Below are 19,867 nucleotides of genomic sequence, written 5' to 3'. Positions count from 1 at the left end.
AATATTATTAAAAAAATAATAATCACTTTATAGATACAAGTATGTGACACATTTTTTAAAATAATAATAACTTTATTGATACAAATGTGGGAAGAAGTGGACTGGAATTTTTGGACACTTTATTGATGCACTTTATTATATCCCATAGTTTATTAGTATTTTAGATTTAGATAGTTTAAAGTGCACAATTGTTTGTAAAACTTTATTTTATTTATTAATTTGAAGCGCTGCACCAGCTTATTTTTTATACTTGCTCTATTATCCCCTTAGGGAGGTATAAGGCCTGATTCACGCCTATGCATTTTTAATGCTTTTTGCAGATTTGCACTACAGTCAATTTAACATGGTTTCCTATGGAACACCTTCTGTAGTGAAAATCTGCAAAATCCAAAAAGCACTAAAAATACATAGGTGCCTAGCAGTTTGTTTCTAGAATCCAGAGGAGTTGCCATAAACACAGTCTGTTGCCTTTTTATTCTGCCCAACAAGGCTAGCTCCTTGTTCAAATGTATCTAAATGTAGAAAAGGAAGATGCTCGCTAGATTATCTACAGATTTTCCCAATTTACCTGAGATTGTTGCTTTTGCTAAACAGTAATGTGCTTGCATGTACCAGCCTGTCTCTTTCCTGATAGTTGGAATAACATGGAGACTTGCCAGGAATATGTATGCAAAGTGTCTTACTAAAGGTTCATAAATCATATATTTTACTAAAAAGGAATGTAAAAGTTTTTAACAGTAGCGTACACGAGTCTTGAAATTTCCCCCACTCAAGTGTACTTATTTTCTATTATTTCAGGCCAGAATGGGTGTTTAAATCAAAAGGAGTTTTTACATGTTCATTATACTATAAACCTGATTTTATTGCTTTTGTTTGTAAGTAGTCTTAATAAGACATTGATTGTGGTTTCTCTTCTTTGTTCTTCTTCTATGTGGATGTCTCCAACAAATCATGACATCACTTGTTATTATGCTGAATCAATGAATCCGTGTTGCCCTTCAGAAAACCACCAAAGGTATGAATTTTTCTGTTTGTTAGTACTACTTTCCTAAAATTCCTTGAAACTTTTATTTTATTTGGTACAGCTATTTCTCATTCAAAGAAAGCCGTCAAAATAGAAACCTGTAGCTGCCATTGCTGACCTTGCTTTCTGAAAATGCTAGATTCCCAACTGTCATACTGGTTCTTTGGCTTTAATATTTCAAGCATCTGAGCTGGAAATTATGCCAGACTACTGTTCTATTTATCCATCCATCAGTGGACATTGTTAAGGATTTTGCCAGTAATTTCTATGCCAACAGCATCATTTTACTATACATACCATCAAATGAGGGTGCCAAACAAATATCCATTTATAAATAATGGAACAGGTTAAGCCAACATTAGTCAATGCATCCATTAACACTGGCTTAAAGAGGAGTTTCAGTCAATTCTGAAAAAAATAATAGGGGCTACAAAAACTGTAGCTGCTGACTTAATAATAAACCGACACTCACCTGTCCAAAGACCTAGTGTCATCCTCACCCAAGCTGCTTCTTTGCCAGTCTTCGGGTCCCTGGTTCCAGCATGTTAACTGTGGGCAGCCAATTCCTTGCACCTTCACAGCCAGCTGTCCACTGCACATGCACGAGCCACACTATGCTTTGTGAATTGCCCTGCAGCCTTCTGGGACCCGCGAGGTGTCCCAGAAGGTTGTTTTGAGGAGAACTTCTGGTGGCTCCGCCACGGTTATCCAACCGGAAGTGGGAGCAGGTGCCTGTCAAAACCAGGTACACACTCCCCTCACAAAAAATAAATATTCCAAATATGGCGGAGAAGGGGGAAGGAGGAGGAAGAGCGAAATGTCCCCATTTGGGTGAAGTTCTGCTTTAACCTGCCCTATTGAAACTGTTCCAAGCATTCCTATGTCCTGAAAGGGGGAGTGTGTTTGGTCCCTGAAACACATTGGCCTTTTCTGCTATGATTAAACTGCTCTCATTGGAATGTAGGTATGTGGATTCTCAATTCTGGATGTTTCCATGTTCCTAAGGGGAGTCCCTGTTTTGTGGAGTATTGTGAAACTGGAGCCATTATGCCTGTTGACGATTTCAGGTACCCTTAGACAATCTGAATCCAGCGTCCCGATTGTTCTTGTATGTACTAAAGATGACCACTTCCTTATAATTGTTTGTAACCCTAAAACACTGAGATTTTTTTGAATATTGTTGTAAATTAAAAGAGAACTATGGGAATGTTTTTTTTAAATCATATTTGCCTTGGTGGATGCTGCATCCATCCCCCGCCAATTCTAACATTGAGAACCAAGCGATCAAACACCGCTGATTGCTCAGTTCTCACAGCTCCGTGAGCAGAGAGCTGGTGACCGTCAGTCATCGGCTCTGTGCTCTGCTCTCTCGAGCTCACTGGAGCACTGGGCTGTGGAGGGGGCAGGAGTGGGCAGCTCAGGCTCTCAGCATATGGGCAGATCATGAATCTTTTCCGAGCCTGGACTGGCTCTGAGGCTTCAGCCCGCTGTCTGCTGAAAACAAGTCACAGAAATGCAGAACGAACTGCACTCCTGTGATTCATAAGAGAAGTAGAGACAAAGGAGCTTTGGCTTAATTTCTCTCTTAATTTTCTTAACATAAACTTTTTAGAATATTTTTATACATTTTTTTTTTTATATATAAACTTTCAGGGCCAAAAAGCAGTCACACAAATTCACACAATACTGTACATCATGTGTAATCAAATTGAACTGTCACTGCACTTAAGTTGTCAGACATGCTTTCACATATTTCGGAGTACAAGTTTAGACTTGAGGCTAGTGTATTGCATAAAGTGCCAATTACCATGCCTATCAAGCATGGAATGTGATTCAGTCAGGCTCTGTTCAATTGTGCAGTGTTGTCCAGTTGTAGGCTGGACAGGTCTTAGGCCGGCCATACACGGTTCAAATCTCAGGCAGTTCCGAAGGAGCGATTGATTAACTTTGGTACAACCAGCCTGTCAGACTTGTTTGCGATTATCGCAAGCGTATGCTATAGCCGCTAGTGATAACTGTTTTCCTTCTCCTGGTGGGAACGGCTTCCCCCTTTACATTTGCTGGGTGTAAATAATGTTAGCCATCTTCTGCAAAATTAAAAAGTAACTGAACTGCAGTATTTGGGAGAGTACCATTAGTTTGTCTTGATCTAGCACAATTGGTGGGCTTTGGGACATCGAACCTGAAAATAATGTATTACAATTTCCACCATTTTTTAAGCACAAAGCCCATTTTTCTGTCTGGATGTAGTAGTTGGATGGAGGTCGGCCAGAGGAACCAGAGAGTGCTGCGTGGGACCAAGGAGATTCACACTTTCAGAAGTGGAGCAGCAAACAAGGGATTTTTTATGAAAGGAGAGGCTTTCTGGTGCTGCAGGAAGTTGGGAAGTAAATATGTAGTCTCTTCTTTTGCAGGCAGGATATCTTGTATTACTGGCAGAGACCAATATGCTTTAAGGTACTGCCAAATTTGCAGCTTTCATTTACAGAATTAATTGGGAATTCTGTCATGAAGGACCTTATTTAGGCACGTACTGTTATGGGGTTAAAACTGTCCCCCAAATCTGCTTCTGTGTTTTACCCTCTGTTTCCCATGAAGATTACAATTGGCTGTGCTGACACAAATTGTGTTGACACGGTTCACAGTTTGGATCAGGATTCTAAGAAATGCTTTGCACTTTAAAAAAAAAACCCTGCCTGTAGCACAGAATGGCATGCACATGTTTTTATGTGAGTGATGTTCTGTGCTACAGGTAGGACCATCAACAGCAGCCACCTGAGCAGAAGATGAAGACAAGTTAAGTCACCAGACTATCCAGACACCTGTAATTAATTTATATATTTAAGAATTAGGAAAAATACAAGCTGGGGGCTTCAGTGAGTGGGGTTTGAGGGCTAGGGGGTAGTAGGCTGGAGATGGGCTTTAATCTTTTAGTATTATTGGTTGAATTTTATGTATTTTTTCATGGTAGGTCTACTTTAAATAAAACCATGTTTTGTCTATCTTGATGTGCGTTTTTTCTTTTTTTTTTTTCTATAATATAAATTCCAATGGCTATGGGGATATGTCAGCAGTCCTGTGTTATTTTTTGGTAGTTTTACTAATGATAAACCATGAGCAAGATATTTGCTATGCAAAGTAGATATGTTACAAGGGATTAGAGGGTCAGTCTACTTATCTGGATGTTGAATGCACCTGCTTTGCTCACGTGCCTTAGAGCTAAATCCAGGTCAGGGCATTAAATATATATTAGTCATATTTGCCATGGGTTGAATATAAATATGTACTTTATTTCTCTCAAAAAAAAATAAATGTTGATATTTGTTTAATCTCAGATATTAGGGATATGTGACTGATTCCCTCCTATGCACTGTGTATGTTCTCCTGGCTGGAGGGAGATGTAAGATAGTGTATGCACATAACTAGTTTGGTATGCCATCCAAGCTTTATTTGCCTGTGTATGGACTGAGTTGTGTGTGAGGAGGGCATATGGTGTATAAACGGAGCTGTGTGTGAGGAGGGCATGTAGTGTATATAGATGGAGCTGTGCATGGGGAGGGCATATAGTGTATAGAGGAAGCTGTGTGTGGTTAAGCATGTGGCGTATAGATGGAGCTGTGTGTGTGTGGGGAGGGCAAGTGGTGTATAGACAGAGCTGTGTGTGGGGAAGGCATGTGGTGTATAGACAGAGCTGTGTGTGGGGAGGGCATGTGGTGTATAGACGGAGCTGTGTGTGAGGAGGGCATGTGGTGTATAGACAGAGCTGTGTGTGGGGAGGGCATGTGGTGTATAGACGGAGCTGTGTGAGAGGAGGTCATGTTGTGTAAAGGCAGAGCTGTGTGTGGGGAGGGCATGTGGTGTATAGACAGAGCTGTGTGTGGGGAGGGCATGTGGGGTATAGACAGAGCTGTGCGCGGAGAGGGCATGTAGTTTATAGACGGAGCTGTGTGTGAGAAGGGCATGTGGTGTATAGACAGAGCTGTGTGTGGGGAGGGCATGTGGTGTATAGACGGAGCCTTGTGAGAGGTCATGTTGTGTAAAGGCAGAGCTGTGTGTGGGGAGGGCATGTGGTGTATAGACAGAGCTGTGTGTGGGGAGGGCATGTGGTGTATAGACGGAGCCTTGTGAGAGGTCATGTTGTGTAAAGGCAGAGCTGTGTGTGGGGAGGGCATGTGGTGTATAGACAGAGCTGTGTGTGGGGAGGGCATGTGGGGTATAGACAGAGCTGTGTGCGGAGAGGGCATGTAGTTTATAGATGGAGCTGTGTTTGAGGAGGGCATGTGGTGTATAGACAGAGTTGTGTGTGGGGAGGGCATGTGGTGTATACATGGAGCAAGATATGTAAAATCAATCAATCAAGCAAATTAGTCCTAACCGCAGTTGGACACTGAGGGTCAAAATATCAAATCCCAGGAAGCAGTAGAAAATAGATAAAAAGCAGTGCAGCGCAAAAGACATACAATAACATGATAATAAAACATCAAAAATGAATAAAGTCTATAATGTTTACATTCAAGATAATACTTCAAAAACCATTATCAAGTGTTAACCTTCACCAACGGCATTCCAAGCAGCTCATCTCTTACTCAGAGGTCCATTCATTGAGGTGGGCTGCTAGGAATGCCATTGGTGGAGGTTAACACTTGATCACCCTGTATCTCATCCATCAAAGCACTCATTTGGACACTTGGTGTTGTTTGAAGTATTATCTTGAATGCAAACATTATGGACTTTTTTAGTATACATGGAGCCATCTATTGGGATTGCATGTGGTGTATACATGGAGCTGTGTGTGGGGAGGGCATGTGGTGTATAGATTGAGCTGTGTGCGGAGAGGGCATGGGGTGTATAGATTGAGCTGTGTGCGGAGGGGGCATGGTGTGTATAGATTGAGCTGTGTGCGGGGAGGGCATGGGGTGTATAGATTGAGCTGTGTGTGGAGAGGGCATGGGGTGTATAGATTGAGCTGTGTGCGGAGGGGGCATGGTGTGTATAGATTGAGCTGTGTGCGGAGGGGGCATGGTGTGTATAGATTGAGCTGTGTGCAGAGAGGGCATGGAGTGTATAGATTGAGCTGTGTGCGGGGAGGGCATGGGGTGTATAGATTGAGCTGTGTGCGGAGGGGGCATGGTGTGTATAGATTGAGCTGTGTGCGGAGGGGGCATGGTGTGTATAGATTGAGCTGTGTGCGGGGAGGGCATGGGGTGTATAGATTGAGCTGTGTGCGGGGAGGGCATGGGGTGTATAGATTGAGCTGTGTGTGGAGAGGGCATGGGGTGTATAGATTGAGCTGTGTTTGGGGAGGGCATGTGGACATCACCAAGGATGATGCCAGAGCTGTATGCTAATAGTTTAAGGGAAGCGAGGAACATGTTCTAGACTAACAAACACAGGAAATTCCACAGCAGACCGGTGTTTCCACTGTTAAAGCCCAATTGAACTCTATGTATTTATAACTGTAACGCTGTCAGGCAGCATATACAGTAATAAATATGCCACACTTTTGAGGTTTTTATGATTGCTAAGTGCTGCAGCAAGATATAAAGTACCCTGTGCTGGCAGCACATTGGAGGGTCGGGCCATTGTTCTGAGACAGAATAAAGTGGCTCAGAGAGGTAGAGTGCTGTTGATTGGAACAGGGTGCAGGGGGAGTTTCTCCAATGTGCTGCCAGGGCAAGGCGTTTTAAACCTTACTGCAGCACTTTACAGTTAACAAAAGCTCTAGCACCACATTTATTACTGTATATGCAGCATAATTGCATTACAGTAATAAATACAAAGGTTTGAGCTGAGCTTTATTAATAATGCTACTAACAAAGAAAGAAAAGGTCCTAAACTACTCACACTAGGAGATCCCTGTGTAAGCTTGTTTTACCCGGAGTACTGCTTTTAACATTATTAATTGGCTTCCTCTTCCTGTTTTTTTTTTTTTTTTCTTTTTTAGTTATTTTACATTATGGACAATGTTGTGGGTTAAAGAATACACAGATGCTGCACTAGTAACTGAAGAACTTCAGGGTGGGGGGAATATTTACATTGTTGTGTCCCAGAGAGGTGTAAGAATCTATTAGGGGGTTAAGCCTGCCTGTGTCAGCCCCTTAAAAAATCACTAGTTGTGTTGTTGACTAGTCCCATAAAATTACTTTATCAGATCAATTGATTCCTGTAGGGATTTGCACTGCATAATAGCCAAATGATTAATGCTAAGCATGCCTCTGAACTTGGCTTTACACTAATCAGACTAGTCCTTGCTCTGTCCAATCAGTGCCCAGGTCTTTGGGTAATCAAGTCTTACTCATCCATGGATAGACTGGAAATGTTAACAGCTGAGTGAGCACCATGAAAAACCTTTGCGTAAAAAAACATGGGCGCTCCCATTGAGACTTGTTTAATGTGAAGGCTCCGAGTCTGTCTCTCTGGTTCTGCCTTCAGAATCATATTTATGCATCTTGATCTAGCTTGTAGCCAGTGAATTCTGAAAAGTGTGAAGTTCCATCAAACTTTAGAGAACCAAAACCAGGCAGCCCAGAGGTTCCACCTTTTAAACAAGTCAGCAGTGACAACTCTTGTACATTATATCATCAAAGGTCCACTTTAGAGTTGTCCCCAGTCTATAACCTGTCAGCATATACAGTATAGTCATCATCATATAGACCAGAGGTCTCCAAACTTTCTAAAGAAAGGGCCAGTTTACTGTTCTTCAGACTTTAGGGGTGGGAGTAAACAATGCCCAATCTTTGATATTATCGGTCAAAATAGGTGTCAGCGGGAGGAATTGCTCTCCATTTTTGTTAGCGGAAGGAATTATGCCCCATCAGTGTCAATGGAAGGAATAGTCTCCCATGGTTGGTGTCAGTGGCAGGAATTATGCCCCATTGTTCGTGTCAGTGGCAGGACTAAGGCCTCAAGGGCCAGATAAAGGCAAGCAAAGGGCCACATCCGGCCACAGGGCCTCAGTTTGGAGACCACTTATATAAACCAATGGCATCTATACCTTTTTTTTTATCTGCTTAGTTATTTTGAAAATGTGATGTTATTACAGTTATTCAGATTACGTTTGGGAATATCTGCTCACCCAAAGAAGAAGGGATGTATTGCAGGGCTGTGCAGTGAGTGTATGTAACACATCTTAAATCCTCCTGGAATTTCGTGGGATGAGTCAAATTCTTTCAGCAGCTGCTTCTCTGCTAGACATAAGGGCAGAGACTATACAGATTATTTTCTGCTCTTTCAAAGCAAATATTTTATAACCCTGAAATTATTTGTGGGCTGCTTTCAAGCCTAAAAATGACTTTGTATAGCTTGTGTGACATTACACATAATTCCCAGCTTCCAAAAGAAAGCCGTCTGTGTATAAGTATAATACCTGTTTGTTTACTGAAATTTGTTATATTAAAAATTTGCACATAACAAATCAGTTACATCCACTCGCCATTTGCGTGTCAGTGTCAGAAAAACGGATGACAATAACATTTAGAAATATCAATACAGTATTGTAGCTACAGTGACACCGCATTTTTATATATTTTTTTAGTGTTAAAGAAAAAGAAAAGCATACTTTTATTCATGCACAGGTGGACAGTGGATCTAAACTTGTAGTTGCTTCATTCTGGTCCATTAGAGGTTTTATTCCCCTCTTTAATTGTAGGCAAGGATACCAGCAGACTTCAAATTTGTTTTTCGGGTACATGTATTTGACACCCAAGGCAAGATTTACAAAACTCCTTAACTGGTTTGGAAATACCAGGATAGAAAATATGCTGCTTCTGTTTTTCAAAAAGACCACACAACACATGAGAATTGGCCAGGTCCAACACCGTACTTGTGTGAGAGTAGAGAACCACCAGCCACTTCACAACTTACTCTCATACACTGTCCTGTAAGTCATGTTATACTGCAGAATGGGGGTATACCAGCCTAACAGTTTATCCCAGTTTATCAACTTTACATTTCTCCATGCATTTGCCAAATTGGGATCCTTCAACTATCCAGTCCCAAAGTCTTCCCTTGCCACAGTTGTATCTGTTATTACCGGACTAAGGTTGTTTCTTCTGACTGCCCAACAATGAATGCTAATGGGAAGAACACAGGCTGTGCACGGGCAGTGATGGAAACCTCAAGCTTGGCTAGTAATTCTCCCCTGAGTTTAGGATACTCCTTAACAACTTGGAATTGTTAGTCAAAGTAGGCCTTTTGCGGCTCCCCTGTTAAAATAGCTTACTGTTAATTGTGTACCTTCCTACATTTAGTATCTCTCGCAAAGTTGCCAGGGTAGATATTAGCATCCTTTTAGGGACAATTTCTGTAAAGCACTTTGCACCAGCTGTTGAAGTGTTGAAATTGGCCCCTGCACCGCTATATTCCTCTCTTACAGGGCCTGTATCTACTGCTTTAGAGATAGGTTCACTTACTGCTGTTCCTCTAAAGCTGCGTACACACGTAGCCGTCTGTCCGACGGACTTAGTCTGGCGGACATCCCGTCAGACTGTCCGTCGGACTTTCCGAACTGGCTACTAGCCCACACACAGCACTTTTTCAGCGGACTAATACGACGTACTAAGTCCGCCGTACTATCCGCCCTACTTTTGAAATGAACGGACTCGCCAACACACGCGGAGGAAAGTCCGCTCATTTCGAGCGCGTCTCCAGGTAGGTGGGGCCCGCGAAGGAGACGTCGCTGGCCCCGCCACCTGGTATGGACTTAAAGGGGAACCCCAACGCCGAAAAAAACGGCGTGGGGGTCCCCCCATGTCCACATCAGACCCTTGTCAAAGCACGCTACCCGGCCGGTCAGGAAATGGGGGGGACGAGCGAGCGCCCCCCCTTCTGAGCCGTACCAGGCCGCGTGCCCTCAACATGGGGGTGCCTTGGGGAAGGGGGGGGGGCCGCGCAGGCCCCCCCACCCCAAAGCACCTTTTCCCCATGTTGATGAGGACAAGGGCCTCTTCCCGACAACCCTGGCCGCTGGTTGTCAGGGTCTGCGGGCGAGGGGCTTATCGGAATCCGGGAGCCCCCTTTAATAAGGGGGCCCCCAGTTACCGGCCCCCCACCCTATGTGAATGAGTATGGGGTACAATGTACCCCTACCCATTCACCTGTAAAATAAAGTACAAAAAAAAAACACAACACACAAGATAAAATAATTTATTGCACAGCTCCGGGGGGTCTTCCGTCTTCGGGGGTCTTCTCGCCGGACTCCTCCGCTATCTTCTTGTAGCTCTTTTAGGAGTCCGGCGAGAAGACCCCCGAAGATGGAAGACCCCCGGAGCTGTGCAATAAATTATTTTATCTTGTGTGTTGTGTTTTTTTTTGTACTTTATTTTACAGGTGAATGGGTAGGGGTACATTGTACCCCATACTCATTCACATAGGGTGGGGGGCCGGTATCCGGGGGCCCCCTTATTAAAGGGGGCTCCCGGATTCCGATAAGCCCCTCGCCCGCAGACCCCGACAACCAACAGCCAGGGTTGTCGGGAAGAGGCCCTTGTCCTCATCAACATGGGGACAAGGTGCTTTGGGGTGGGGGGGGCCGCGCGGCCCCCACTTCCCCAAGGCACCCCCCATGTTGAGGGCACGCGACCTGGTACGGCTCAGGAGGGGGGGGGGGGGCGCTCGCTCGCCCCTCCTTTCCTGGCTGGCCGGGTAGCGTGCTCGGACAAGGGTCTGTTGTGGACTTGGGGGGGACCCCCACTCCGATTTTTTTCGGCGTTGGGGTTCCCCTTTAAGTCCATACCAGGTGGCGGGGCCAGCGGCGTCTCCTTCGCGGGCCCCGCCTACCTGGAGACCCGCTTGAAATGAGCAGACTTTTCTGAGGGCGGGAAAAGTCCGTTCATTTCAAAAGTACGGCGGACTGGCACACACACGGCCGGATTGTCCGCCGAAATGCGAGTCCGGCGGGAAGATTGGAGTGCAAAACTACTTTCTAAGTCCGCCGTACTTTCGGGTCAAAAAAGTATGCCGGAGCCTACACACGGGGGGATTGTCCGGCACACTTGAGTTTGCCGGACTTTTCCACCCGCTTGTTTGATCGTGTGTACGCGGCATAAGGAGACCTGGTGGGCTACAGTCAAATGTTGCATCTTGCTGGTTAACATTTGCCAGTATGAGCTGCTTTACAAGCCCCTACATTTGCAACTGTCTTATTAACTCTTTTCGCTGCCACTGATATAAGGCTCGCAGGAGCACAGCCCTGTAAACAGACTCCCAGCCTATGACAGTCAGGATTCTGTTTACACTTCATCTGTGGAGAGCTGAGACTAATTAATGAAGTCTGGCTAGCAGATAAGATGTGGACCTAGGAATGGAGACTATTCCACCAAAAGCTTCCCAAAGCCCCTGGGCTCCAGGACCAATACCAGAACGCATACAGCAAATATTTATTATATTGCAGTTTACTAATTCTTAAGCTGGCCATGTATTATTCATTTTTTTTATTAAATTAGCGAGTTGAAAGTTTCCGATTCTCCCATCCACACATTCAAGGAATAAGTAATCACAACTAGAGGTCGACCGATATATCGGCCGGCCGATATATCGGCCGATATATCGGCCGATATTTGCCGTTTTTTAAATAATCGGCATCGGCCGATTGTGTTGATAAAAAGCCGATTCTACAGCGGGACTTTGAAATGACTTCTGTAAGAAGTCAGTGTGAGTTGCCTGAGTCGTCATAGCAACACTTTCCTCCTCTCTGGGCAGACTGCCAAGAAAAGAACTAAAAGATACAATGTTTACACTTCTGAATGAATGAAGTCATCTCTGTGTAGAAGTTCTCAGTTTAACCATTTAAAGACTAAATCTTTTCTGACACTTGTTGCTTACAAGTAAAAATCCTGTATTTTCTGCCAGAAAATCACTTAGACCCCCCAAAAATTATATATATTTTTTTTAGAAGAGATCCTAGGGAATAAAATAGCAGTTGTTGCAATATTTTATGTCACACGGCATTTGCACAGAGGTCTTTCAAATGCATTTTTTTGGGAAACCATTTAAAAAATAAAAATAAAATAAAAACAGTAAAGTTAGCCCATTTTTTTTTTTTTTTTTTTGTCCAAAAAGTTTTGACTACCCGTTTTTATTTAATATATATATTTTTTTTATTTTTTTTTAATCTAGATCATACATACAAGTAAACTGATTGGAGGTTTGTTTTGTTTAATAAATGTTTAAAGCGGGAGTCCGCCGGGACTCCGCGTTTTTTTTTTTTTTTAAAAGCCAGCAGCTACAAATACTGCAGCTGCTGACTTTTAAAATAGTGACACTTACCTGTCCAGCGCGCCCGCGATGTCGGCACCCGAAGCCGATCTCTAGATCGACACTCGAGTGCTGCCGCCGCCATCTTGGGTATGGGAATCAGGAAATGGAGCCTTTCGGCTTCATTTCCCGGTTCCCTACTGCGCATGCGCGAGCCGCGCTGCGCAATGAGGACGGTCCCCGCTGCCTCTGGGATCTGTGTGTTTCCCAGCAGGCAGCGGGGCACTTGCGGAAGGGGGCGGGCACTTGCGGAAAGGGGCGTAATGTACGCCCCTTTCCGCAGAGAGCTAGCCCGGAAGTGGGTGCAGTTACCTGGATTATCCAGGTAACTGCACCCCCCTCCCCCCTGAAAGGTGCCAATTGTGGCGCCGGAGGGGGGGAGGAATCCGATGAGCGGAAGGTCCATTTTAGGGTGGACCTCCGCTTTAAGTGTAAGAAATTTTCTGTATCACTTATGAAGGCTGCTTTCACACTGGAGCGGGCAGACGTTGATGGTAAAACGCAAGTTTTAGCGGCTCTTTACCATCATTTTAGCGGTGCTATTTGGCTGCTAGTGGGGCACATATAACCCAGCTAGCGGCCAAGGAAGAGGTTAAATGCGCCCATGAAGCACCGCTGCCAAATCGCATTGCATGCGCTTCGGCAGTGGTGCCCATTCATATCAATGGGCAGGAGTGGTGGAGGAGCGGTATACACCACTCCAAACGTGCTGCTTGCAGGACTTTTTTTTTTTAAGATCCTGCCAGCGCATCGCCTCAGTGTGAAAGCACTCTGTCTTTCACACAGACTGCAGGGGAGCCATTTTGCAGGCACTTTACAGGCGCTATTTTTAGCCCAAAAGCGCCTTAAAAAACGCCCCAGTGGGAAAGGTGTGTTAGATCAAGGGGGATTAAAAATAAATAAATAAAATAAAATCGGCCTAACATATCGGCCCAAAAAAATCGGCATCATATATCGGCTATCGGCCGCCATGATTTCTAAATATCTGCATCGGCATCGGCCAGAGAAAAACCCATATCGGTCGACCTCTAATCACAACCTTTGTTCTTTTTAAAGTGTATGTGAATATTTCCTTTGTAAAACTTCCCGTTCAGTTTAAAATAGAAATGCAATGCAAAACATTAATGAATGTATGGTACATAAAATATATACAGTATCTCACAAAAGTGAGTACACCCTCACATTTTTGTAAATATTTTATTATATCTTTTCATGTGACAACACTGATGAAATTACATTTTGCTACAATGTAAAGTGGTGAGTGTACAGCTTGTATAACATGTAAATTTGCTGTCCCCTCAAAATACCTCAACACACAGCCATTAATGTCTAAACCGCTGGCAACAAAAGTAAATACATCCCTAAGTGAAAATGTCCAAATTGGGCCCAAAGTGTCAATTTCTGTGGCCGCCATTATTTTCCACCACTGCCTTAACCCTCTTGGGCATGGAGATCACCAGAGCTTCACAGGTTTCCACCGGAGTCCTCTTCCACTCCTCCATGACAACATCACAGAGCTGGTGGATGTTGGAGACCTTGCGCTCCTCCACCTTCCATGTGAAGATGCCCCACAGATGCTCAAAAGGATTTAGGTCTGGAGATATGCTTGGCCAGTCCATCACCTTTACCCTCAGCTTCTTTAGCAAGGCAGTGATCGTCTTGGAAGTGTGTTTGGGGTTGTTATCATGTTCAAATACTGCCCTGTGGCCAGGGGTCAAGTCCTGGGGAAAAAAGTGTGGGAACTCCCACCCAAGATCCACTCCCCCACCAAAAAAATAAAAAAATTATCCACTCATATGCACAAACACTTCAAAAGTGGTATTTTCCATCCATTTTTCGTATTGTGTGTATGAAGCTTAACTGTTAGTACATAAAAAAATAATCCTCAAATATAAATACGGTAATTCTCTGAATAACCAGCATTCATTCAATTGTGCTTCCATGAAAATGTGAACATCGTGTTCTGATCTTTATTGGGGAATGTTATTTTGTATATAGAGTGTTTATGTGGTAAGGTTACACTTTTCATTGAACAGAGTTTGGATAACACAGGGTTAAACGGAAAGGTAATAAATTAACTGCACATTATCTGGACAGAATGCTTGGGGAGATAGTGATGTGCTCCTGCTTAGGAGATGTATGTTAGTTTGGGGGGCTGCAAACTCTGCAGGGCTCCAACACACACTCGCTGCTATTCCAACCCTTCACATATTTCCACATAAACTTCCCTCCTGGCATTAAACTTTGCCAGGTATTGTGCTCAGCTCAGCTTACCACCCCAAACTGATGTTCCTCCCTCAGCTCACCTCTCTCCCTGCATGTCCTGTGAGCAGAATAGCTGTGCTCCTCCTCTGGGTTCTCTCATCATATGGCACTGAAGAGGTCACGAGAGGTTTGACTAAATACAACCTCTTAGCAGCAGGGATCCGATCTACCCGTCAGCTAGCTGTGATTGACAGGTAGATCAAAGAGGAAGCTGTCATGGGCCCCCCTACTGGCAATGTCTGAATGGTCAGTCCACCCCTGGTGTGCGGCACTTACTATTGCAAGCTATGTCGGCGGCTGCTGGTGTAGCACCTGCCACACAGCTCACATACTTGTGCGATTACAACTGATCCAAAACACGGCGGCAAGGCTGATAACAGGAAAAAAACCCTGGGAATCCATTTCTCCTTCACTGAGGAGCTTACATTGGCTAACCGTAAAAAATCGGATCACGTTCAAGACCCTTTGCCTCACCCACAAATGCGTGCATAGAGAAGCTCCGCAATACCTAATGGAGAAAATAAATCATTACACACCAAACCGCAGTCTTCGATCAGCCAACAAAAACCTCCTCCTCGTGCCCAAAGCCCGGTATAAATCCAAGGGTGATCGGAGATTCGCTGTCCAAGGGCCTCTGCTATGGAATGCTCTACCAATCAACATCCGCCTGGAAGAAAATCACCTGGCTTTTAGGAAAAAACTCAAGACCTTCCTCTTTTAGCAGATGATCAAGGCTCGCCACAGCGCCTAGAGGCGATTCAGTTCGCATTGTGCGCTATATAAGTATTTCATTCATTCATTCATTCATACTTCAAAGTTATGCAGGACACGGCTGCTAACGGGAACTGAGTTCCTGAAGAAAACTGCTGGGGTTAATGTGCTTCTATGCCTAGCATGGTCAGTGTAAAATAAGAAAGCAGGGGGACTGGCAGGATCACCAGTTATCTAACAGAAAGGAAGAAATACAAAGACAGGATCTTTTTTAACACGTACATAGTACAACTGACACATATAAAGAATATAAAAAGTTGGGGTAACATACACTTTACTGCTGACAGGAGGGCTTACAATGGTCCGCTTTTATTTACGTAAAACCTTTATTTATTCCAAAAGAAAACTTTTTTTACTGTAATTGTTTATAAAGTTCTAGTTGGAGTTTGGCTTCAATATGTTAGTATATTTAAATCTGCTAATGCATCTAACACTCCCCTTCCCCCAGACTGACATGTTGCCGTCAAAAGTTGTCTCTGTTGCTCCTTCATCCAGAGTGTAAGCACTCTAATACAAGAGGTGTATTAATGGCTAGATCACGAGGTGAAAACAGAGGGAAGAAAGCCTAAAAAAAAAAGAAAACGAATGCAACCACCACCTTATTTGTAGACTGTTGTGTATTAAAGCGGGAGTCCGCTGGGAGTTCCGCCGTTTTTTTTTTTTAAAAGCCAGCAGCTACAAATACTGCAGCTGCTGACTTTTAAAATAGTGACACTTACCCGCCCAGCGCGCCCGCGATGTCGGCACCCGAAGCCGATCTCTCGATCGTCTCTCGGGTGCTGCCGCCGCCATCTTGGGTATGGGAATCAGGAAGTGGAGCCTTTCGGCTTCATTTCCCGGTTCCCTACTGTGCATGCACGAGTTGCGCTGCGCAATAAGGATGGTCCCGCTGCCTCTGGGATCCGTGTGTTTCCCAGCAGGCAGTGGGGGACTTTCGGAAAGGGGCGTAATCTACGCCCCTTTCCACAGATAGCTATGCCAGAAGTGGGTGCAGATACCTGTACTGTACAGGTACCTGCACCCCCTCCCCCCTGAAAGGTGCCAATTGTGGCACCGGAGGGGGGGAGGATTCCAATGAGCGGAAGGTCCACTTTAGGGTGGACCTCCGCTTTAAGTTGATGGTTTAAGGTTTAAAGTGGTTGTAAAACCTTATTATACCCACTGAATTAACAAGTCTCAATTGATTCACATAAACAAATCCTCCTCATAAGTTGTACCTGTTTATCTGCAGCCCTCTCTTCTCTACATCTTCCTAAAACCCACAGATTAAAGGCTATTTCTCAGCAGTAGAAGCCATGAGTTTGATGTCACACACTGCACAGCTAGAGCACATAGCTCAGTGAAATTTTAAACCTGAGTGGAGGGAACCCCCCCTCTTACACAGAACCATAGGTAAATATACAGAGCTGAGGTTGTCGGTCAGCTTTTGGGTGCTGGAGGGGAGCGGGTGGTCACCCAGGAAGCTGTACAGTTAGTTGGCTTGGACTATTATCAGTGACATATGCACATAGCAGAGGGAAGAAACAACTGAGAGAAATGACACTTGCTGCTTGGGATTGAGGCTAGTACATACTGTAGTGGGATATGCTTTGTTCATTTTTTATGAGGTTTACAAACATGTTGATATTGAAAATTTTGTTTATTTACTCCATATCGGTCACAAAATCTGGAGCCCATTACAATGTGTGGGTGTGAAACCTAGGTGACATACACTGTCCACAACCTTGCCACCGGTATATATAGCAATACTGTCTACACCGAGTGTTACAATATAGCGCTTGCGTATTAAAAAGCATTACAACCGTTTACACTAGAACTCCTTTTTGGTCAGGAGCCATTCTAACTCAAACATCATGTTTTTGGGCTAGGGGAGGATATTGATTCACTTGGAGGAATATTATGCAACAATACAATCTCCAATTGTAGTGCACTGGAGGTAATTAAACCCCTATGACCTTAGACTTGCATGGGGAAATGGACAACCAGCATGCCACCATATCGTATTGTGCAACATAGCATACATGGCTGAAAGAAAATGTATAAACTTCATCCCAGTTTAATAAACTTTGCAAGCCCAGACAGGTTAATAGAGGACTAACGATTGTAGGACAAAAACACTGTATGTATTAAGCGAATGAATGGACTCTAAGCTGTTGCGCTTGGAATGCTCTCAGCTATGGGGCTCACATGCTTGTGCTTTTTATAGATTAATTCATGAAAAGGCACTTAACCATGACTTTCTAAAGCATCCCCTGCCTGTTTGTTCTTTATCCCCTGCCTGGTTTTGCACTGTTTTTCAGTCCCTCTTTCCTAACTGGTATTTCTGCAGCTAGGCACAATTGTCACACTGGGCAATTAACTTATCAGCATCCTGTGTGACCAGACCAACTGGGGATCAGTCAGGTCAGACCAAAGGGCTATTGTATGTCAATATAACCCACATTTTAGCTTTAGGAATTTTCTTCTGCATACATAATGCCAGCTTCCCTTGCCATTTGTTCATATACAAAGCTTTCCAATAGAGGACACAATAAAAATTAAAAGCTTCTCGGGAATTTTAGCATTGCTTGCCATTATCGCACCCTTTCTGTTGTGCTGGAGATCACTTACCCATGTAGTCAGAGACTCTCATATTTGCACAAGGAGATTTTACAACCTGCAGGTAATTTTTCCTTTGCATTGCTGTCCCTCTAGTTCAGCTCATTCAAATGCAAAACTTTTTTTTTTGGTTTTAGAAACCATAGGGTTGATTTAAAGTGGTTGTAAACTCTCTAAAAAAAAAAAAACCTGCAAGATGAAGGCATAATGAGCTAGTTGGGTAAGTATTTGATAATGTGCTAAGACCCCTTTCACACTGAGGCACTTTTCAGGCGTTTTCACGTTAAAAAATGCTTGAAAAGCTCACGAAAACCATTAAAATCAATGAACGCTTTCACACTGGGGCAGTGCGCTGGCAGGGCGGTGAAAAAACGCCCCTCTCCATTGAAATGAATGGAAAGCTCTTCAAAAGCACCTAAAAAGCTCTTCAAAAGAGCTCAGTGTTTTACTGGCAGTTTAGAAGTGCCTCAGTGTGAAAGGGGCCTTAGAATAAATCTGTTACAGTGGTCCCCGTACACCGCTGTGACTGGCGAAATGTATTTTCTGGGTTTGCGGGCTCCTGCACTGTGATTGGCCAGAGCCGCGATGACGTCACTCTCGCACATGTGGTCACAGCACGGCTACTGAAGAAATGGCACGAGCAAGCCGTTCATTTGCCAATGATGTCGGCACATGCGGATACAGTGAATATCTCCTAAACAGTGCAAGTTCAGTAAATATTCACGGTACCTACAAGTAAGTCTTATTATAGGCTTCCCTGTAGGTAAAAGTGGTAGTAAAGGGTTTACAACCACTTTAATAAAACATGAGAGTGCAAAATCTGGTGCAGCTGTGCATGGTAGCCAATCCGCTTCTAACCTCAGCTTGTTCAATTAAGCTTTGACAAAATAACTGGCAGCTGATTGGTTTCTTTTTCTTTTACAAAAGTTTTTATTATTATTAAGTGCATTCGAATACAATAGGCTTTCATACAAATCACAGTTCAGGTGTTTCACAGTATAATATTAAGTAAAGCAGGCTGTTGCCCAAACGATGCCAACATTTTCTGTGTCCGGGTGGACCCGGGTGTTCACATGACTGCAACAGAAGCTTGTCGTTCAATACTTTGACAGCCCATAGTAACCATCTACTGTAAATTGGAAAGAGCAAAGAAAGAAAGAGAAGAAAAAAAGGGGGGGGTTGAGGAAGAGAGAGGGGAGGGGGGGAAGAGATTGGGCTCACAGGGTATGCACAGCCGATTCTTACAATGACAATATAGCGACATCGAATCTAGGAAAATAATGATACGCGATCCAGGGCTGCCAGACACGTAGAAACTTGGCATGAGTGTCAGAAAGAACAGAAGACAATTTTTCGTTGACCATAACCTCATTTAGCCGATTCTTAACTGCCTCGAAGCTCAGGGCTGGGGTTCTCCATGCTCTGGCTATTGTCAATTTAGCTGCAGTAAAAAGATGTTGCGCCAATTGGCGCTCTGGGCGCAATAGCGCAATGATTGGTTTGCCAAGGAGCGCCTCAAATGGATCCCTTTTAAGATTTACTCGAAGCAGGCTACGGAGCAATGCATACACCCTGACCCATAGTCTGCACACCCGCGGGCACGTCCACCAAATATGGGCCATAGTGCCCTCTTGTGCACATTCCCTGAAACAAAGAGGGGAATAGGATGGGGCAAAGCGAGCCAGGCGCGCCGGGGTATAATACCACCGGTATAACACCTTATATGCATTTTCCAGAATTACTACGTTGCGTGAGCAGTTGGATATGGCTAGGGTCATTGCCCGCCAGTCCTCCGGATCCAGCTTCCTCCCAAACTCCCTCTCCCATTGCAAATGATAAGTCCGCACTGGAGGTCTCCTCTTAGAGATCAGAGCTGAGTAAATCATAGATATCAGACCAGGAGAATGGGGCCTGGATCTGCAGATGCTCTCAAACGGTGTCAACCTGTAAGGGGCG

The 19,867-nt window shown here is 44.2% G+C and overlaps 1 protein-coding gene across 9 annotated transcripts in view; it reads left to right on the top strand.

The window, feature by feature from the left end:
- The window catches only part of KIF13A (kinesin family member 13A), a 292,610-nt gene that overhangs the window by 126,247 nt on the left and 146,496 nt on the right, over positions 1-19,867 (top strand). For all 9 annotated transcript variants that reach the window (XM_077492249.1, XM_077492248.1, XM_077492247.1 and 6 more), the window contains exon 3: positions 1,003-1,015. In XM_077492249.1, coding sequence (XP_077348375.1) covers positions 1,003-1,015 — 13 coding nt within the window. The remainder of the gene's footprint in view (positions 1-1,002; positions 1,016-19,867) is intronic.

This window comes from Lithobates pipiens, unplaced genomic scaffold (genome assembly GCF_037356315.1).
Source record: "Lithobates pipiens isolate NorthernLeopardFrog02 unplaced genomic scaffold, aLitPip1_a1.2 Scaffold_19, whole genome shotgun sequence".
In the NCBI taxonomy this organism is placed as follows: domain Eukaryota; kingdom Metazoa; phylum Chordata; class Amphibia; order Anura; family Ranidae; genus Lithobates; species Lithobates pipiens.
The sequence above is the reverse complement of the archived record's forward strand: the minus strand, read 5'-3'. Positions and strand labels throughout refer to the sequence as shown.